Genomic DNA, 19,859 nt, shown 5'->3' with positions numbered 1-19,859 from the left:
GACAATCACTGAAACATTTATTGCCAGGGAAAAAAATCAACCCCCTGACCTTTGTATTTCATGAATTGTGATCATATTCTGTAATAAGAAGAAATGTCTCAGAACTAATCAGCGTACTATAAATAAGGTCACTGGGACTGTTGTGTACAGCTCTGATCACTGATACACAAGAGCAATGTGTAGGAACGGGAGCAAATATATAGCGCTTGCTGTGTGTTTGGAAGCTCCAGGAGCCTGGGTTATGAGGCTTAGTAAAAGAAAGGTGTAAAGTGGGTATCACTCTTCTGTGTAAATAATTACAGAAAAAGAAACAGAGCAAACATAATTGATCTTCCAGCTAAAAGTACACAAAAGTTCAGCTGTAAACAAATGAACAGAAAATAACAGTATGATCCTAACCATCAAGCCCCTTACTTCTTAAACTGTAACTCCCCAGAAAGATAGGGAAGGGCTTAAGGGGGACTGTGAAAAATTAGATTTAAAAAAATATATATATATTATATATACATTATCAAAACAGGATGCCAACAGAGACCCCCACATTATGCAGATTTGCTGCTCACAGCAGCTCAGTTCCTCTACAACAGAGGAGTTAAAAGGATCTGTAATTATCAGCTCTGCTAGCTAATGAGTGGCTAATCACCTTTACTCCAAAAAATAAATATATATAGCAAATCTGATGCTAACCATATGAGGAATTGTTTGTTCCACATTAGATGGGTTGGACTCAGAGGAGGTTACACAGAGACAGGTGACCTCAAAAAAATTAGTGGCACTTACAAGAACTCTGAGGAAAAAAAAAAAGTATTAATGAAACCAGTTTCCTGAGAAGCCACTCCATTAGTGAGGGAGGAAAGGATGCTAATTGCTTTTGAAATGATGTTTCATAAATGGGAAGTTTGACGAATGGATTGTATTGTTTGGTGCCCGTGAGAAGCTGGTCTCAGTTACACGACAGGCTCTTTGTACGTTCCTAATGATTCCTAATGGCCAATAATGCGGTACTCGCATATACAAGCAGAATGCCATGTTATTCAAATAAGCAGCTGAATGACAGAATTTGTTCAGTATTTCAGATTTTATGTGGCAATCAAGAGATAATGGTGGAAAAAGGGCATTTGCTTGGCTTCAGTATCAGTCTAGCTGTATCTAGTAACACTCTGAAGCAGCAATTAATGCACAAATAACAGCAACATACAGAAAACTTTCACCGATGTGTGATGTGCTGACCCCATCATTATTTTTGCTCTGCATATTATTATTTTTTTTGCCTTTCCAATGTTCTAGAAGCATATTGTCACTATTCTGCATTCCCCTCTCCATGAAATGCCTTCCTGGTGATGCAGCTCGGTTACCGCACCTGCACTGGCACTTAAGCAATTCCACAGTGAGCCCACTCAAGGAGTTTGTCTGTAGTCATCTTCTTGCAAAGCGATTGCTTGCTCTGATGCAAATTTTACTCACTTAAAGCTCTGACTTTTCATATCTACAGAGTGGGTTTTGTGGATGAGGAGTTGGACCAACTACCAGAAATAACCAGGCTGGTAGAACCAGAATCATTGGGAGGCTAGAGACCTGTGAAAAGGGGACAGAAGTATGACTTTGCAATGTAAGAGGATCATTTTGGAAAGAGCAAACAATGGAACAACACGATCAGCTTCAGTGGTGGCACATAACTTTGGATAGTAACTTTTTGATCAATGGCACAGGGTAAATGCAGTATGGATGGGAGCCTGCTATGGGGTAACCAGTCAACTTCATAATCTTGTAATTTTTCCCATTTAGACTCTCGGTATTGCAACGCTATCACGAGAGGAACTGCAAATTTCAATCCTCTTTATTCGACACCTAGTCTCAGTTATTTCTGTTAAAATTTTGCTCATCATAGTCAGTGGTGTTTTTTTGCTTGTTTTTTTTTTTTTTTTCCCCCACATAATGAACGTGTAATGAATGTGAGACACAGGGGAAAACCTACACCCTACTGAAGGGGAATGTATTTCTTTTCACCTCAAAGCAATTTACAAACTCTCATTAATTTAAATTCCTTCCGCACCCCTGCTGAATAACCTAACATAAATGGAATGTCACACTCCACATCCTTGTGTATATCATTTGGTCCTCTGAGCTTCAGAACAAGACAGATCCCACTGCGCATTAGAAACTCAGTGAAGAATTCCTGACAACCCCATGTGCAGAATCGTCATAGATCATTTATTCTGTAGAGAGAGCTGTTGTCCAGACAGATGCTGCAGAGAAGTGTCAGAAACAAAATGGGACTCTCCCAAAGAAGGTATCAGAATCCTGACTATGGGAACTCAATGACTGGAAATGTTTTTCTGGTATGTTTTCAACACTAAAAAAACAAAGTGATGTTTATCTAGTCCCCACTCCTCTCACTTCCAATGGGCCCTGCTTTTCAACATGCTCTCCCTAGCAACTTTCAGATTTGTTCCACCTCCAAGCCAGAAAGACTAGCATGGAAATTGGGTCTACCACAGTGTAGAAATATTTCCAGGGTACATTAATGGGTGGAGCACCAGCCTGGGACTGGGTTTAGTTCTTCATGGGATTTTAGAACTTCATGCTAAGCTGGGTGTAGGAGAAATTGGAATCAGAATCCTACAATTGCATTTTGACCAAGGAAGAGCAGTTTAGCCTGAGATTTTGAGGGGATGAAGCACGGCAGTAAGGGGAGCACCTGCAGTGTGGAATACAGAGCTGTATCTCCCCTACATCTGCTTGCCTGCTAGCTCTGGTTTCCAGACCAGGACTCACCAAACACCTTGTGCAGCTTTATTTGCTGGAGACAAACATTATTATTTATTATTTAGTGAGGTGCTTATAAATGCTCTGCAGTCTGAGTGCTCAGTAGGCAACGGTTTTGTGACAGTGCGTGTAGAGTGTTGGTAGATACGACAGACTTCTGGATCAAACCCAGACAGCATGGCCAGTGAATGATGCTATGATAAATTCTGAAACACAGTGGTTTCTTTGAAATATTGAGTTAATTAAGAATCTTGGGAATGTGTTCACCAAGCTGAATTTTACAAATGAGAACATCAGTGAAATTTCAAATAAACCTATTGTGCAATTTATTCGGAAAAAAAATGTAGCAAATCTTGAATGTCTTACTTGGCCCCAAAGTAAGCAGAGTTCAATTAAGTTCGCAGTTAGTGCTCCCTTTTGAATTATATTTACCTGCCCTGTATGTTGAAATAAGTTTCAACATGTGGATTTTCTTCCCCATTCTTTCCTGCTTGATGTGGAGAAAAAAATTACCCTTTATGTAATTTACCCTTTATCATTGCCAAGAGTAGAGAGTTCAGCTCACTGAAAATATCTATCTTCATTTATTTAATAGTATCTTTTAGGATTTGGCTTCCTGTCTTCACTTTGCTTGATGTCTTTCCTGAAATCTCTGTCTCTCTTGCCAATGTGCTTCTCCACTTAGGAGCTGTTCAGGCTCATAACTACCCTCAAGCTTGGAAAAGATCCATAGCACCTAGGCTGAAGGTATATTAAACAATACAGATTTCCACTGCATAGATACCAGGTGCTGTGAATTCTAGTTTTGTCATGGTACAGAACCGGAATACATTTTTTTCTAAATATAACAATGTAAGAGATTTTGTGTATAGACAAGGCCTTTATCTGTCAAAACATGTCAGCCAGCTAGTTTTGCAGGCAGAACCTGATAGCATATTTAATCCCCCAAATCCATTCTTATGATCCATAAATATTAAGCTAGCTTTAAACTGGTGACAGAAAGGACTTGGGCCTAAGCCTTGCAAGACAACATTAGAGTAACTGTGAAGTTAGTCAGAGGATCAAATATGTTTTTATATATCGCTTTAAGTAATCATCCCTCCCCCAAATTAAATAAGTGCTTCTTTCATTCGAAACAAGAATTCCTGCAGTGGGGCAAACTTATAGCTGAAACAAGTTTTGAACTGTCCCTGCGTGTTTGGACCAAGGGAGGGAGGCTCTCTTTTGAGTCACTCCTGCCTACAGCCCGCTTCCCATTGTAATTCCTGTCTGCTCCGACATCCACGCTGCACAAACACCATGAGTCACGCTGCCAGCTCGGGAAGCTGCCCACCAGCCCGCTTCATTTGCGGGCACCACACTGCTGATGCAACCTGTGGCCATACAGAGGCTCTTTGTTCAGGATTCACACGTTATCTGTGTGGGAAAAAAAAATAAATCACAGAAATTAGGCATTATAGCATTTAATAATATGTACATATAAACGAACCTGAGCAGCCTCTTTACTTCTGATGGCTGAAGAATCCTGCTGGTTTGTTCCTCACACTGGATCTTTTTGCCCAGGACCTTGATTCTGGCACCTGCGGCTGACACACAGTACCAGAAGGCTTGCAGTGCTGGAAACTAACGCAAAACACTTTATTTAACACCGTGAAACAACTTTTGACCGCTATTTTCCAAATTAAGAGAAGCTATTCGTTAAGGAGCTGTATTTCAAGCTAACAAAAGCCCTACCCGGGGCGCGCAGAGCCCCCCACTCCCTCCCCGTCCACCTCAGAGCTCCCCCCGCCGCCATTCCCCTCAGCCCCCTCCCGCCCCCCCTTTCCTCAGGCCCCCCCCCGGCCGCCATTTTCCTCCCTCAGGCGGGCGGGCAGGCGGGCAGGCAGGCGGGAGGGTGGCCATTCTCCCGCCTGTCTCTTTCCGTCAGGCGCGCCGCGGGCAGCCCCGGCGAGGCCCCCTATTTAAGCACGGCCGCGGTGCCAGCCCCCTTCCTTTCGGGCCGCGCCGCCATTTTGTGGGCACACGGGGAGCGGCGCCGGGCCCACAGCGCCCGTCAGGTGCCGCCGGGGAGCGGCCGGGGGGCTCCGCTAGAGAGCTGGGGGGCTGTAGGAAGGACCTTGAAGGGGTTGGGGGTGAGGGGGAGAGTGGAGGGGCCGTGGGTTGGAGGCTGCGGCGTGGGGTGGTGGGTGGAGGGGTAGGCCGCGCCGCGCCGGGAGGCTGCTGAGGGAAGGAAATAATAAAGGAATAAAAGAGGGAGGGTTTGGGGTAGTTTTCCAGTGTAGGTCTCGTCCAGCAGGACATGGGGTGCGCTAATGTGGGTGTTGAGTGCGTAGTGTGAAGGGCCGGGGCTGAGGGGCGTCTGTGGGAAGAGGCTCGAGATGAAGTTAAAAAGCATTACTGAAATCAGAGAAGAAGCAATAGACTGGTTAAATTTATCATAAGTAATAGTAGTATCTGTAATTACCTCGTAGTTTTGGTAGTAGAGGTCTTGTTTTTTGGCAAGCTGTGAGGAGAGCCTGAAAGAACTGGGCTTGGACATTCAGGGCCAAGAAGCCGTGTTGGGGGGCACTTAACAGCTGTTACCAAGAAGATGGGGCCTAGTGCCTAATTAGGGGCACGTGACAGGAGAGATGTCTGTCATAAGGCCGAATGGGAGAGGTTATAACTAGATGCAAGGAAAAACTTTTGTGTTGTGAGGTGTCAGGCCTCTAAACTGGCTGTTCATCAGTCTGCCTCCATCCTTGAAGGGTTTCAGCACCTGAGCAGGCAAAGCCCAGAGCCACTTGGCCCTCTCTCATAGCAGACATCGCTTTGAGAAGAGAGAAGGTGCAGGTGGTGATTTGCTGTCATCCCATGTTACCCCAGCTGTGCGATTGCTCTATATAAATATTGTATTTCTTTCCTGTTAGTGTCTGATAACCTTGTTTGGTCTGACCCTGCCTTTTGGAAATGGCATCATTCTGAAGGCTTGAAGGCATTCTTTTTCTAAAACTCATGAAAACGTCATTAGTCAATTTTTTAGTGAACCAGGAGTTCTGAACAGTCTTCATTCATTTTTGCAGTAATCATCCAAAATGACGAACACAAAGGGAAAGAGGAGGGGAACGCGTTATATGTTCTCAAGGCCGTTCCGCAAACATGGTAAGTACGCAGTGTGGGGAGAAAAACTGCACTAAATTACTGACCCGCTGGATGTCAGCAGTCCCTAGGTAGTATGGACACACCAGCTTACATCAAAGGATGGGTATCTGGCAACTTGGGCCAAAACCCACAGAAAGATACACAAGTAAACTTGCAGTCTTAAAGATTATTTATTAGTCCTTTGAGTGCTGGACAATGATAACAATACTATTTCTGTCACTGCTTGAAAGCGAAGAAGATACATCAAAAGTCATACTTAGTTAAAATGTGCGGTTTCTTGCCTCTAAGTGATAAGTGATAGCAGCTGTATTCACAGTGAGATCATAAATAGTTGTAATGCTTTTTCAGTTTCTGCATTAGGGATGAGATTAAAATTGTAGTTTTCTTCACTTTTTTCTTTAATTTGGAAAGTGAAGAGGTAATTACTTTAAAAATGTTTTTTTGTTATTTAATTAATTTTGAATTTAAGTTTTTAAATCAGGTGTTACGAAATGCGTGGTCTGTGTCTCCTGTCCTCCCGCCCCACCTTTTTATATGTGTGTGAAATTGGGAGCTTCATAGTGTACATGTTTGTGTCTCCCAACAGGAGTTGTTCCTCTGGCTACATACATGCGCATCTACAAGAAGGGCGACATAGTTGATATCAAGGTACTTTCTACAAAGCAGTGTAATTAACAGCAAAAACAAAACAAACACAAAAAGCACAAATACCTGAAGCGGTGTTATCCCTTCCATTTCTGTTTTTTGTGGTAGTCTTTCTGTTACTCATGTGTCAACACAAGCAGCGGCTTCTGTTGGAGCAGTACTGGAATGACAATGCTGCTGAGTGATTTACATTAGGCTGTGCTCTGTTACTGTGTGCTCAGCTGGAAAAAAGTGAGTGAGGCACGCAATATCTAATACTTGGGTTGCTGCATTGTGCCTGCTAGCTCACAGGAACCCCATGTGTCATTCTAGTAGATGCTGTTTCGCCTGATCGGCACCTGCTACTCAGAGGAGCCATAGTTCGTGCTGCATGGTTTATGCAGCATCATTTCCCATAAATCATTTTTTTCTAGGACTTGTCATTTGAAATCATCCGTACTTTCAACATGAAATTGTATTAAATTTGAGCATTTCACTAAGAACTCCTATTCTGTTGAATCCTTGAATTTCAATTTGAAGTGCTGAGTTTTCATAACTCAGAGGTTGAAGTGTAATTTTTTTTATTTTTTTTTAAACTCCTGAAGAACTGTAGCATTCAGGAATTATCACTTCTTGACATTCTGGAGCTTGATGATGATTGTCTCCTGTGATTGCTTGCTAAAGACAAAGTGATCGAATTATTTCACCGACGCTGAAAGCAACAGAATGGTCATAGAAGAATTTAGTAGTCTTCAGATACAAAATGTGTGGTTAGAAATTCTAAGGTATGAACAAAACAGGAGTGTATTTAAATCAATCTAGAGTAATGTGGTATTTGTGCTTGAATTAACTTCTGAACGGAAAGCCCTCGACATTGCTTGAATGTTTTAAAGCTAAAGTTGAGGCTTGATTCTTATTTTACCTCTTTAACAGGGTATGGGTACTGTTCAACAAGGTATGCCCCACAAGTGTTACCATGGCAAGACTGGAAGGGTATATAATGTCACGCAGCACGCTGTGGGCGTTATTGTTAACAAGAAGGTGAAGTAAGTAATGAAATTCTGAGCATCTAAAGTTTGTGCTGGGGGAAGTTGATCTGCGGTGGCACCCTCCTTTCACTTTGCCAGTTAGACATTTTTTTGTCTTGATTGGTCATTCAAGGTGGGTAAAGTACGTTTCCTTTTAAAACCCAAGCAAATGATGGTCGTTTGACTTGGATCCTGTCAGAGGAAACAGTTCGTTATTCTTCTCAGTTACATTACCTAATGGGGACTTTCACATTTATATTGAAGGCTGTTTAAAGTACTGTTTTTCAGCTTTATTCATCTTTTTGTACAATTTAGTTAGAAAAAGATACTTCTTTTTTCCAGAACTGAGACTAAAGTACAGTGGTGGTTGTTACTTGTCTGTATGCTCCAAGGTTAAGGTTAAAATAATTTATTCTCCAGCAATTTAAGGCTGAATTATCAGCATATTGTTATATATTAATAAGCTTTCAGTTACATAAATTAACGCAGACTTGCATCTGCAGCAGTGTATTCTGAGTGATTGCCACTTAAAGAAAACTGATCTCTAATTGAGCTCATGGAGTTACGTGTGGAAATGCCATAACGCTGGCCTTGAAATGGCCTTTTTGCAAGTGCAGGAGATTAAAACCTGATTTCTTTTCTTAGGGGTAAGATTCTTGCCAAGAGAATTAATGTGCGTATTGAGCATATTAAGCATTCCAAGAGCAGAGACAGCTTCCTGCAGCGGGTGAAGGAGAATGAGAAGAAGAAAAAGGAAGCAAAAGAAAAAGGCATTTGGGTTCAACTGAAACGCCAGGTAATATTTTTATTGTGGTTGATGCACTGTTGATTCAGTTGACTAAAATGTTATTCTCTTCCAAAACAACAAAACATTATGCTGCAAACTGAATTTATTTGTTAAAAAAAAACATTAATGAAGCTGCTTACAGTACTCTGAAAAATCCAGGTCTGTTGCAGATTGTGTTGGAGGTGTCTGCTACCAGCCTCACTTAGTTTGTGTTCTTTTTGTAGGAGGTTCCTTCTTTTTCTTCATTTAGGGTAGAGTGACAGCATGCAGTGTGTCTGCATCTCAGCTGTAAGATTTGGTGCCTGAACAGACGTGCACTGTTCCTGGATGAAAATGATGTCCTTGGCTGTGAACAAAGGGCCAGATGCTTCCTGTTCAGAGAGCACTGTAGAGGGTTGCTAATCTGGAGCAGAAGCTTTGGCTGATTTCTAGGAGTGATGTCTCCAATTTAGTGGAATTCAGCTGCTGCAGTTTCTGTTAAAACCCTTTAAGAATGACTTCTAGAGAAAGTAACAGCTGTTTCTTCTAGAACCCCAGGCTGCATCACTTCTCGTTAACTTAGGTTAGTAAATTGCAGAGGATGAAGTGTAGTTTTCTTCATTCAGCAGTGGAAGCCAAGTAAATTTTCTAGCAGACCTTTTTTTTTTTTTACAGCTAATCTTCGAAACAATTTTTAAAGAGACAAGGAATGATAAAATTGCTGTGATGTTTATATAGCAATGCATTAAGTGTCACAATTAATTTTGTGTAAGGCTACATCTGAGTTTGTGTTACAAGTTCTTTCTCTTTTCATTTACAGCCTGCTCCACCAAGGGAAGCGCACTTCGTGAGAACTAACGGGAAAGATCCGGAGCTGCTGGAGCCAATTCCCTATGAATTCATGGCATAATGAACATTTTGAAAAGATTAAATTAAAGATCTGTTTTTGGACAAGTGTATGCGATTGTGGCTGAATCATTTAAGTATTTTTTGAACAGATTCTTTAGAAAAGCTTCTCTTAATTAAGTTTATTTAGCTTGCTTTACGTGATAATTGGTCATTTAAATGACTGGCAGCTTTTGCTGGTCAGTTTGGTCACTGACAGACCATAAATTTTAGGGACGCTGAAAGTTGCTAATGCTCAGTGGTGATCATCCTTTGATTACCTAGTGGGGTACTAAGAGAGGACATCAAATATTTCACTGGCAAACTGAGAGCATATATCAAGAGCCAAGTGTCACTTGAAGAAAATGGTTTTTGAAAATAACTTGGAAAAAAATAAGGCCGTGGGCAGGCCTTTTTGTTTCATCACTGTAATGTGTAAAGGGATTCTTAGAGCATCCCCAGGCCAATAAGCATTCTTAGAAAAGAGTAGTTTAGTAACAAAGCTTTTATGTCAAAACCGTGCCTTTGTCACTTGTTCTTTATTTAATGGGCTGCCATAGTTCAGCTCTTGGATTTCGTATGTTTATTACCTATCTGTTGGATCTAAGCATCTGTCTGGATGTCCTAACGCATTTCTCTCATCCAATTAACTTCAGTAATGCTTCACAAAACCTCAGTGCTAGTTGCCCAGCGTTTGAGCAGAAGAACAGCCAAGTGTGTGCTAACCAAGACTGGTTTTGTAAGTTTTGTTTGAAACTTGCTGCAGAATCTGCTGAAGGCAACGTGCTTGGCTTTGAAAATGAGTGAACTCAACTGTAGCTTCGTGATAGTTCTGGATTATCTTTTACCTTCCGAAGTCTGATCTAAGGCACTGCGTAGCTACCTCAAGTAGATGATGTAAAACTAACGTGTAGAGGTGAAATACCAGAGAAGCTGGTGATCTCAAGCACTTTGTAGGTGTCAATCACTGAAAATGACTGAACAGTCACTTGTAGGACAACTATTTTTTGAGGGGGAGTAATAAATGGAGAGATGAGGTTTATTTTTCTCTTCTCAGGTGTTTCAAGCTGCATGCAGGCTGCTTAGAAATTGGGATTGATGCATGTTTAACCTAACACTTGCCTTGCAGGAGGTGGAACTCCTACCTCTTAGCAGATTGATGAAGGGTGTTTGCTGTTTTGACATGGCATGGAGTGCGCCACCATCACCCGAAACTGGGCTGATGAATCTGTCCTAACTTTTACTGATTCATGCACTCAGTTCTTACAATCATCTGCGTTTTTCTTGGAGCAGTTTGAGGTATATTCTAACCTTAGATCTTTATCAGCTTACTTGGCTTGTGAACAGCAATTTAAAATAAATATTTGTCTAGCAGGATAAGCACTTTCCATTAGGCTTCGCATCTGAAGGAGTTAAGTGGGAGGCTTTAGTGGGTGTGATCTTCGGTGCTGACCTTTTCATCAATTTCCATCCATTTCTCTTATGCATGCTTGTCTAAGTTACCTTGGCTCTGCATTTATTTTGTGCTTCCCTGTCAAGACGCAAGTGGATCAACTAGCACCGCGATGAAAAGTTTAACAAGCACGAATTAAGCAGTGGGTAGCTTTCAACTTCTGGAACTTCCTCAGCAATTTGGGCTAACAGGAACAGGCAGCATGCAGAGGTCTCGTTTGAGAGCTGTGCTTCTGCAGACCCTATGCATTGCGAGTTTTCCACTTAGCCCCTGTCCTTCCAAGGTCACTCGGCGGGTGGGAGATGCTCTAAGTGCGTGTTTGGAATCTGCGTGGGCTGGGAGGGGAGGGAGGGGATGATTTCCTCGGTCTGGGTTCCCAGAACTGACTGAAAATGAGGTTGGGTTTGTGTAGCAAGAGTCTCTTTATGAGACTCTTACTCCAATCTTTGGAAGAAGCACAAACTGTCAAAGGTTTAACCTTCCCTGGTTGATAGGTGCTGCCTTTTAGTTGCTGTCAGTGTGGCGGTGGTTTTCCGATGATCTCAGGTTTGGAGAAGCACAGCTCGGGTACTCGCAGACCCCTGTCTGCTGTTGGAGTTGCTTCTCGTTGTGTTTAGCTGCCTTGTTTTTGCACGGTCCTGACAAAAGAGGGAGATCTGCGAGTTGAGCAACTGGTGAAAACTGGCTGTCATGAAACCAGCTCCTGAACTGAAGTGCCTCCGTGATCCAAGAAAATCATTCTCGGTGTGCACACAAACCACAAACTGCTGGGGAGGGGAGCGACCTCTGAGTTCAGCGTGCCTCTCCGGGAGGGTGAGGCAATTCTGCTTGTGTCTGGAGTTGCAAGATCTCCCCTTCAGCTTACTCTAGGTGGGTGTTACACATCAGAGCCATTGCCCTTGTACAACATATAGAGAGTGAAGTGCTTGGTAGGCACTTCCACGCAGTGCTTGGTCTCCGTTCAGGGAGCCTAATTCAGAGGTGAGGGCTGAGCTGTCTCCTGTGTCCCAGCTGGCCCAGAGGATGCCAAGAGACCACAAGGTGCAGTGGTTCCCAAAATTTTTGGTGTGGGGAGAAAGGACACGACTAAACTGGGCTCGTTTGTACGGATCCTCGTGATTCAGGGGTGCAGGGGACGCAAACTTCCCTTTTTATGGGAAGTTTTATTTTGGGGTGGCGTTTCAATGCTCACTGCTTTCACAGCTCCCAGCACCTGGCAGTCATCTGCCTGGACTCGTTTTCATGCTGCTCTCTCAAGGGCGCGCTGAATGTGCTCTGATAGCTCTTTTATAAAGAAACGTTTAAAAATAGCCCCTGTTTGTGCACAAGGCCAGGGACGAGCGGCGCATGACAATGGGAGCGGATGACAATAGCGTGAACCTTTGGAAACCAAAAGCTTTTAGCGATGGAAGAAAATCTTGTTTACAAAAGGAAAAGCGGCATGACAGGGAGTGTTGGTGTAGAGATTTTAGAGGCAATCAGCTTCTGAGGGGAAAAATTGCCTTGATGTTCCTGTAGGGGCTCTTGGGCACCGCAGTAACACAAATAATACACAGCGCTTCCTCCACAGCCTTAGCTGAGGGTGTTAACTGCTGTGAATCATGTGCGGCTGGCTGAAGAGCCATGTGGCATCTCCATCAGGTAGAAAAACTCCAGGATTTATGGGGCACAAGGGGGAGAACTCAGGTGGGGCGCAACTTTGGGGGGCGAGCGGTCCCCTGCCCGCTGTGGGGCCGTGCCCCTGGGAAGTGGGTGCTGTTCCACCCATCCTTGTGGTCCGTGGTGCCAGGGATTCTTACCCTGGGGACACTTTTGCTGTGGTAGAGCGGAGCTGGTGATGTTCTAGTGCCCTCCTCCTGATGTTTCGTGTCACTGGAGGTTTCCCAAGAAGTGCTTAGCAGGCACGGTTCCTGGGTTTTGCCTGGACGTGGGGAGAAAGCAGGAGGGAGGGCAAGAGAAAGTAAAGGAAAACGTGACCTTTTGTCATCCCGTGGAGCTGAGAGCTGTGCCCCGCTGGAAAGGGAGTGGACTAGGTGATTTTTCAAGGTCCCTTCCAATCCCTAATATCCTGTGTGCTTCTGTGAAAGGGGATGGAAATCTGCAGTGCCCAGCGTACAAAGGGCACTTGTGAAAAATGGGGAGCCTCCAGCACCTCCCTTGGCCCCAGCCTGCTCCCTTGCTGCCACCTCCGTGTTGTTTCCTGCTGCCTCGTGTTACCTCCTGGATAATAATAAAACCAAAGCATCCCCTAAATGAATTATTTCACTTGTAAACACTCACGTGCTGGAGATGCAGCACACCACACGAGCAATTCCCCAGGAGCCAAGGCAACGGCTTGCACGGAGATGTGAACGTGCACCCAGCCTTAAGCAGGCTTGGGGCTAATTTACCTGCCGGGCTGTGTGATCCTTTCCCTTTTCAAATTGCCTCCACTCCTAAAAAGCGAAGGGCTTAATCCACACACTGGGGGCTGATGGAGCACTTTGATTTTCGGGGCTGGCTGGGGCTTGACCTGTAAACTTGGCTTTCTACACTGGCTGTAGAGGGATATATCCAGCTGCAGCCATGAGATCCAACCCCAAATCGTTCCCCTTCTTTCATGCACCCAGCTGCAGACCCGGGATCCAACCCCAAATCATTCCCCTTCTTTCCCCTCTCCATCCCCGGCCGCAGGGATGACCCATCCCGCGGGGTGATGCTGCACCCCAAACCTAACCACAACCCCCTAAACCTGCCCGGGGCGATGCCGTGGGGTCCCCCAGCTTGTCCCAGAGAGCCGGGAGCTTTTGGGGAAGGGGCCGATGGAGGGACGGGGGAGGCGCGGAGCGGCTGCCGGGGGCCGGGCGCTGCAGCCGGGGCGGTGCCGCGCACGGAGCCGCCGCCGGAGCCTTTAAAAGGCGGTGGCTGAGGCCGAGCCGAGCCGGGCTGAGCCGAGCCGAGCCCAGCCGAGCCCCTCCATGCGCCTGCCGAGCATGTCGCAGCCCTTCTTGCTGGCGCCCATCGCCGAGTGCGCCCCGGGGCCGCCGGGCGGCGAGGTGCGGCTGGCAGTGCTGGGCGCCCGAGGCGTCGGCAAGAGCGGTGAGTGCTCTCTCCGGGGCTGCTCCGCTCCGGGATGTCCCCTCCTGTCCCTTCCCTGTCCCCCTTTATCCCCTTTTGTCCCTCCGTCCGTCCTAACGAGCCCCTCTCTTCCAGCTCTCATCGTGCGCTTCCTGACCAAGCGCTTCATCGGGGACTACGAGCCCAACACCGGCAGCCTCTACTCCCGCCTGGTGCGCCTGGATGGCGAGCACGTCGCCGTGCAGATCCAGGACACGCCGGGTTGCCTGCAGGTACGGCCCCGCCGCCCCCCGCCCCAAAACCCTGGGAACCGGAGAGGGGGGAAAAAAATCTCGGCGGCTCGCTCCGGAGCCGCCCCAAATCCTGGCGGCAGCGGGTGGCTAAACGGGAGGCGGGTTTCGCTTTAAAATAAGGTTTGGGTCAAAAACTGTGAGTTCTGCAGGGGCATGAGCTCGTGGTTGTGGTGGGGTTAGCTTTCAGCCCTTTTTCCTAAAAAATAAAAAGCCCTGGGTTGGGGAGCTGGGCACGCTGCCGCCCAGCTGAGCATGGGATGCCCCGAGTGCTGCCTCGCTTCCTTAAATTAGATCATTTCTCTGCCACTTGAGGGCTCAGCTTTGGAGCCCGTGTTTCCTAAAAGGGAATCAGCCAGGCTCGGTCCCCTAGGACGGAGCTCAGACCTCTCGGGACGATGTCAAAGCCTTGGCTCTGTCGTGCCGCAGGTGCAGGGGGACCGCGTGCAGGTGCTGGACTCGCTGTCGAGGTGCGTGAAGTGGGCAGAGGGCTTCCTCGTGGTCTACTCCATCACGGACTACGGCAGCTACCAGGCGGTCCGAGCCCTCCATCAGCACATCCGCCAGCTCCACCCGGACGCCAGGACCCCCATCATCGTGGTGGGGAACAAAGCCGACCTCCTCCACGCCCGGCAAGTGCAGGCCAAGGAGGGACTGCAGCTGGCCAGCGACCTGGGCAGCTTGTTTTTGGAGATCTCCACCAGCGAGAACTCCCAGGGGGTCTGCGACGTGTTCCAGTACCTCTGCAAGGAGGTCAGCAAGCTGCAGCACGCTGGCGGCGCGGACAGGCGGCGGGCATCCATCATCCCCCGGCCCCGATCCCCCAACATGCAGGACCTAAAGAGACGTTTCAAACAGGCTTTGTCTTCCAAAGTCAAGTAAAGCCTCCGGGGCGACCCCATAGACTCTTTATTTTTGTAAACTAGTGAACGAATAAAACCACAAATCTTTATTTTTGTACCAATGCCAAAAGTATGGAAGTAAGTGTGTCGAAGCTTGCAGTTTCCATGTTGTTCCCTTTTGTTTGGTCTCGTTTGTTTATTTTTCAAAAAAAAAAAAATGCTGCATAGCAACTGGGTAGATGTGTTTGGAGAAGGGGATTTTTGCCAGCAGGTTTTGATTTTTTATTTTTTTTTCTTCTGTTTTGGGCTGGGATTTGCTGTTTTATTCTGCTGAAATGACTTTTTTTTTGGGCGTCAGCTTCCTGCTTGTAAAATGATGATGATGATGATGATGTAACCTGCCTTTATAAAATGCTTGGAAAGCCCTTGTTGGAAAGCTTTATATGGAAGGGAAAAAAAAAAAAAAAAAGAAAAAAAGAAAAAATAGCCTTATTAAATGTGAAAAGAGAGAATTGCCTGTAAGAGTACTGCTTATAATAGGATCTCTTTCCTCCTTCAGTGACTGCTGCTTTGCTTGCACCTGTCCCCACCCGAAAGCTGAGGAGCTGTTAGCAATGAGCTCTGATTTCGGATTTCTAGAGGTCTGTCCCTAACGGGAGGGCTGAGCCTCGGCTGCACATCACCGTGGGACAAAGTGCTGAGCAATCCGCGGCTGAGCTGCGTGGGGGATTGCTGCTGCTTTCTGTGGAGCCGTGTGCTAGGAGGGACTGATGCGTGGGTTCCTTTAGAGAAAATAGCTGCATTTATGAGGAATCGCATCTCCCTCTTCCCCAGGGCGATTCTGTAGCCAGTTGGAAGCGGGTCAGACTTTTTCCTCCTGTTTTACGTCAGCTCTCCCACCCTACCCGAGTGATTTTTATGTATTTATTTATTTTTATATTTTTTTTTTTATTAACGTTTGCTGGCTGTCTAAGCACAGAACGTGGGTTTTGCACTTCAGATCTGCCTCTGAAGTGCGTGCGTTGTGCTGGTAAAAATAAAGCTCTGCTCCACGCTGAGCAGAAAACGTGGAAGTGGAGTAATGGCTTGCTGTCCCCGCTCCAACCTGACTCCACTACACAGAGCAGGAGGGATGCAGCTCAAGATCTACATGGGCAGACCCAAAGCAGGGCTGCGAATTGGGCTCAAACCTCTTGAGTTAATTACTGGAAGTGCCAAAGCACGGTGACAGCCTGGATAAGGGATGTTAGTGGTTGAAATGCACTGAAAATATTTTTCTTCAGCCTGAGAAGTGCTCTGCCAGGTCCACGACTCTGGCCTGGGGGCTTCAGAGGAGTGGGGGCACTTGGTTAATGGGGACAGATGCCTTCATAGTGGGCTCAAAATTAACTTCATGGGACACACGTTCATGGGGAAATTTGAGGGGGAATTTAAAAAATCACAACTGGGGTATTTAGGCAGCATTTCACTGTCCTGAAGTTGGAGAGAACAAACTGTTTTCCAGGAAAAAAAAAAAAAAACAAAAAACAAAAAACGCAGTGCTAGGGTGTTGGTTACTTTTGAAACCGTGGCTGGAAATGATGAAGTTTGGTTCCCCCCTTGAGCACCCAGTACAGAGTTTCATTGAGCAAGCTGTTAAAGGTGTTCAGCTCATAGAGGTACAGAAAACACACCCAGCATTGAGCCCTGGTGCCCACTGTCCTAGTGAAGCTGGAGCTGGGGATGGCGCTGGGGGCAGCTTGGGCAGGGGGTGGCCCCCTCAGGAGCATGGCAGGGCTCAGCTTGGCCTTTTCTCCACGATCAGAAGGAAGTATGAATCTGCCTCCTTCCTCCCACCACCTCCGCTGTGGAACAGAATCAGAGCAATTTCCCCTGACAAGAGGGATGAGTGGGTTTTCGGGAGCGGGAAGGCGTTGTGGCATCACACACTATTATGGCTGCTACTACATCAGCATCTCCCCCCCCGCTGGGCTATTTTGTCTAGTTATCTCCCAGAAATGAAATCACCCAGCGATGCCTTAAGACTTCATGAATTTTACAATAGCTGCTGCCATCAACCAGCTCCGTGCGATTCTGTTCAGGAGCCACAGCTCCCTAGGCAGAGCTAGGAATATCTTCTTCAGGAGGTTTCGTGGATGTCCTCCTCTCTTTTGGCTGTGGTTGACTAATCCTGGGTGGAGGAACAACGAGAAATAAATCCATATCCTGTGCCCAGGCCTCCAATAACACAACGTTAGTCCTGGTGGACTTCAGTAGCTTTTTTGTTGGTTATTTAGGAAGGCCTGAGCAGGCTCAGGATGTACTATCACCAGGGGTGATGCTGTCTCAGAGCCCCGAGGTACCACACAACCCTCCAAAGAGCCGTCTGACAGAGAAACCTCCGCAGTGACAGCCCCCAAAAGCTTGTTATGAGTTGGAGCATGGCTCACAAAATAGCAGCTCAGCTTCAGTTTTGGGTAATTTGTGACAATTCAGACTTCCCAGAAAAACCCCTCTGGTTCTCAGCCTTGCTCGTCAACAGTTCTGTTTCCACATATCTAAGATAAGGAGAAATCAAGAAATCAATTCATTTTTCTTGAAAAAAATGAGATAACCGGTTTATGAGGCTTTCCTAATCCATTCATTGCTTGATGCTCTTGACTAAAAGAAGCAGGATCAGATGTTTAAATACATAACCTACACTTGCTAGGCCAGTGTACGTTGTGTGGCACAACCAGTTACACCCTATTTCTTCCAAAGGAAAACTTGGGATATAGAAAGCACCCATTTCACTGACTTCATTTACAACTGAAAGGCAACGTAGCAAAGTTTGCACAATAATTACGGAGCCCCAGAGATGTTACAGCTGTGGTGTTTAGGATCACCCTTGGTTTGCTATCCGTGTTTTCCTTCCTGGACCGACAATGACCATCCACAAGAGAAATCCTCACCCAGAGGCCCTCAAGCTGTGAGATGCTGTGATTCAGCCTCTGCTTCAGACCCCACAGCATCCTCTGCCCTCCTCTGGGTAAGCACGGGGCTGAAGGGCTCTGCCCATGTGCCCGGGCTTGGTGAACCCTATTTTGCTGTTGATCTGTGCACAAAACTCCCATTAAAATGCATCTGCCCAGGAAATTGCGCAAGGTTATTTAATAGTTCAGCCTGCATTACTGGGAAGCGGTAATTAATTCTTAAAGCTGGGATATCTCTCTTCCAAGGTATTTGGCTCTTTTCCCATTACTAAAAACATCCTCCTCTCAGGTTTCAGTCGGTCCTCGTAAACATTTCATAGTAATTCCTCCCCCCTCCTTGGGATGGTAATCAGTAAATAATGTTTCTGAGTGCAGCTCTGGGAAGGGGGGACTGAGCCCCACACGAGCACCCTTCCTGCAGCTGAGACCTCCTCCTCCTCCTGCAAACAAATCCCAGAAGAAGCAAAACGCTGCTCTCAGCCCCAAAACCTTCCAGGAGCTTTAAGAGCAAGGTTTGATCTGAACCATGCTCAGCAAGCAGACTTCACCTAGGAGGCGAACTGGCAAGAGCCCAAGGAGTACAAGGATGATGAAGTCACAGCAACAGCAGCAGCAGCATATCAGCAGCCCCCTAGGACCCAAAGCAGCTGAGGAGGTGTTGCAAATGGTCCGTACAGATGCAAAGATGCTGGATGAGGTAAAAGCAGGGGGGATGCACTCAGCTGCAGGGAGGAAAAGACCAGGCTGCCAGCCCTTTGGAGTCAGCCCTGGGTACTGCCCAGGACCCAGGGGTTGATAACAGCCTCTGGGCAAGCTTCATCAATAGCAGGGTGAATATTTGTCCCCACCCAGCCCCTGTTTTGTGCAGACACCCCTGGTATCCTGTCCATGAGGAGGCAAGTCTGTGGCAGGGGCAAAGGTTTCTTAAAGCACAGGCAGAAGGGACATTGGAGGATTTTATTCCAGAACTGTGACTTTTTTACCCTTTCTCTCACCCCAGTGTTCAGAGGCTAAAAAAAAATGAAAAGAGTTTCATTTGGGTATATTGCATCCATCAAAGTGCCCAGTCTCCCATACAAGTGGCAATGTCCCTGCAGATTAAGGGTGCTTAAAACACAGCATTGGTCAAGAGGGAATTTTTCCATCTGTCCTTAGTGCATTAAAAGAGCTCCGAAAGGGCTGTTTTGTAGGTTTTGCACAACAAAATGAAAAGCTTTGGCTTTTATTTAGAGTGTGAGGTTGAGATACTGCACCTGCTCTGTGCTAGGGGCTCCTCATCACTTGGCCAGCCTGGGGAGAAAGAGGCTGCATCATTTTAAGGGTGGCTCTGAGAAAGGACTGGTGCTTCTGGTGTGAGCAGGTGCAGTTCTGTGGGTGGGTTTGGCTGCCTTTTCCTTTAAACAGGGCTGATTTCTCCTTAAAAAGCTATATAAAAAGTCAGATTTGGAGTTTTACGTAGCTTTCTGGCACACAGCAAATGGGGCCTGACTTCTGGAGTCCCTTTGGTATTTAAATAGGGACACAAATACACAAGGTAGTCTGAGTCTATCTCATGTCAATAATCTTGGCGTAGAAAAGCCCCTTGGGAATTAAGGGCTACTGGTAGGAGGCAGAGGCCAGTGCTAATTCAGGCTTGTACCTTGAAGATGAAATATGCATCTGGTTGTTGAGGTGCTTGCTAATTTTAGCTCTGGTTCTGAATAATGGAACAGCATTATTAGTCTGATGCAAAACTGTCCATATTTCTTATGCAAAATTGCTGTCTCAGTAGTGAAGCAGCCTACTTTGATTTGCTTGGATACTAAGGAACAGTGGACAATAAATATGCATGCAATTAGACTAATTTGAGTGAATAAAGAGGGGTATTGCCTAATATATCTAAAATTCCAAGAATCCATGCATAAGATGCAATGAATTGTTTTCCCCATCTTTTGATTGTTTCAGGGATTTCTGAGCAAGCTTGCTTAGAAGATGTTATAGTCCATTTGCTTTTGTTAATGAGATGTTCGGATACAAAGCTGGTAAAATATAAGCAAGATCTGAAGCAGAACTGAGT

At 46.0% G+C, this 19,859-nt stretch overlaps 2 protein-coding genes, 1 long non-coding RNA gene and 2 other non-coding genes across 5 annotated transcripts; 4 read left to right on the top strand and 1 right to left on the bottom strand.

The window, feature by feature from the left end:
- Window positions 1–2,890: 2,890 nt before the first annotated feature.
- On the bottom strand, window positions 2,891–4,493 carry LOC110353877 (uncharacterized). The gene is made up of 2 exons (XR_002405041.3): window positions 4,273–4,493; window positions 2,891–4,182 (listed from the first exon to the last, which is right to left on the bottom strand). It is a non-coding gene; the product is annotated as an uncharacterized lncRNA (long non-coding RNA).
- A 175-nt stretch (window positions 4,494–4,668) lies between these two features.
- RPL21 (ribosomal protein L21) lies at window positions 4,669–9,282 on the top strand. Its single transcript, XM_038174986.2, has 6 exons — window positions 4,669–4,823; window positions 5,829–5,907; window positions 6,494–6,555; window positions 7,465–7,577; window positions 8,205–8,355; window positions 9,146–9,282. The coding sequence occupies exons 2-6, from the start codon at window positions 5,841–5,843 to the stop codon at window positions 9,233–9,235; spliced, it is 483 nt and encodes a 160-aa protein (XP_038030914.1). The 5' UTR covers window positions 4,669–4,823; window positions 5,829–5,840; the 3' UTR covers window positions 9,236–9,282.
- LOC113842470 (small nucleolar RNA SNORD102) lies at window positions 7,177–7,252 on the top strand. Its single transcript, XR_003495005.1, has one exon. It is a non-coding gene; the product is annotated as a small nucleolar RNA SNORD102 (small nucleolar RNA).
- Window positions 7,637–7,769, top strand: LOC113842485 (small nucleolar RNA SNORA27). The gene has a single exon (XR_003495020.2). It is a non-coding gene; the product is annotated as a small nucleolar RNA SNORA27 (small nucleolar RNA).
- A 4,291-nt stretch (window positions 9,283–13,573) lies between the features above and the next one.
- RASL11A (RAS like family 11 member A) lies at window positions 13,574–15,277 on the top strand. The gene is made up of 3 exons (XM_027469581.3): window positions 13,574–13,741; window positions 13,856–13,992; window positions 14,440–15,277. Exons 1-3 carry the CDS (start codon window positions 13,621–13,623, stop codon window positions 14,890–14,892), a joined length of 711 nt encoding a protein of 236 aa, XP_027325382.1. The 5' UTR covers window positions 13,574–13,620; the 3' UTR covers window positions 14,893–15,277.
- Window positions 15,278–19,859: the final 4,582 nt, after the last annotated feature.

Source organism: Anas platyrhynchos, chromosome 1 (genome assembly GCF_047663525.1).
Source record: "Anas platyrhynchos isolate ZD024472 breed Pekin duck chromosome 1, IASCAAS_PekinDuck_T2T, whole genome shotgun sequence".
Classification (NCBI taxonomy): Eukaryota; Metazoa; Chordata; class Aves; order Anseriformes; family Anatidae; genus Anas; species Anas platyrhynchos.
This window is presented reverse-complemented; position numbering and strand designations above follow the sequence as displayed.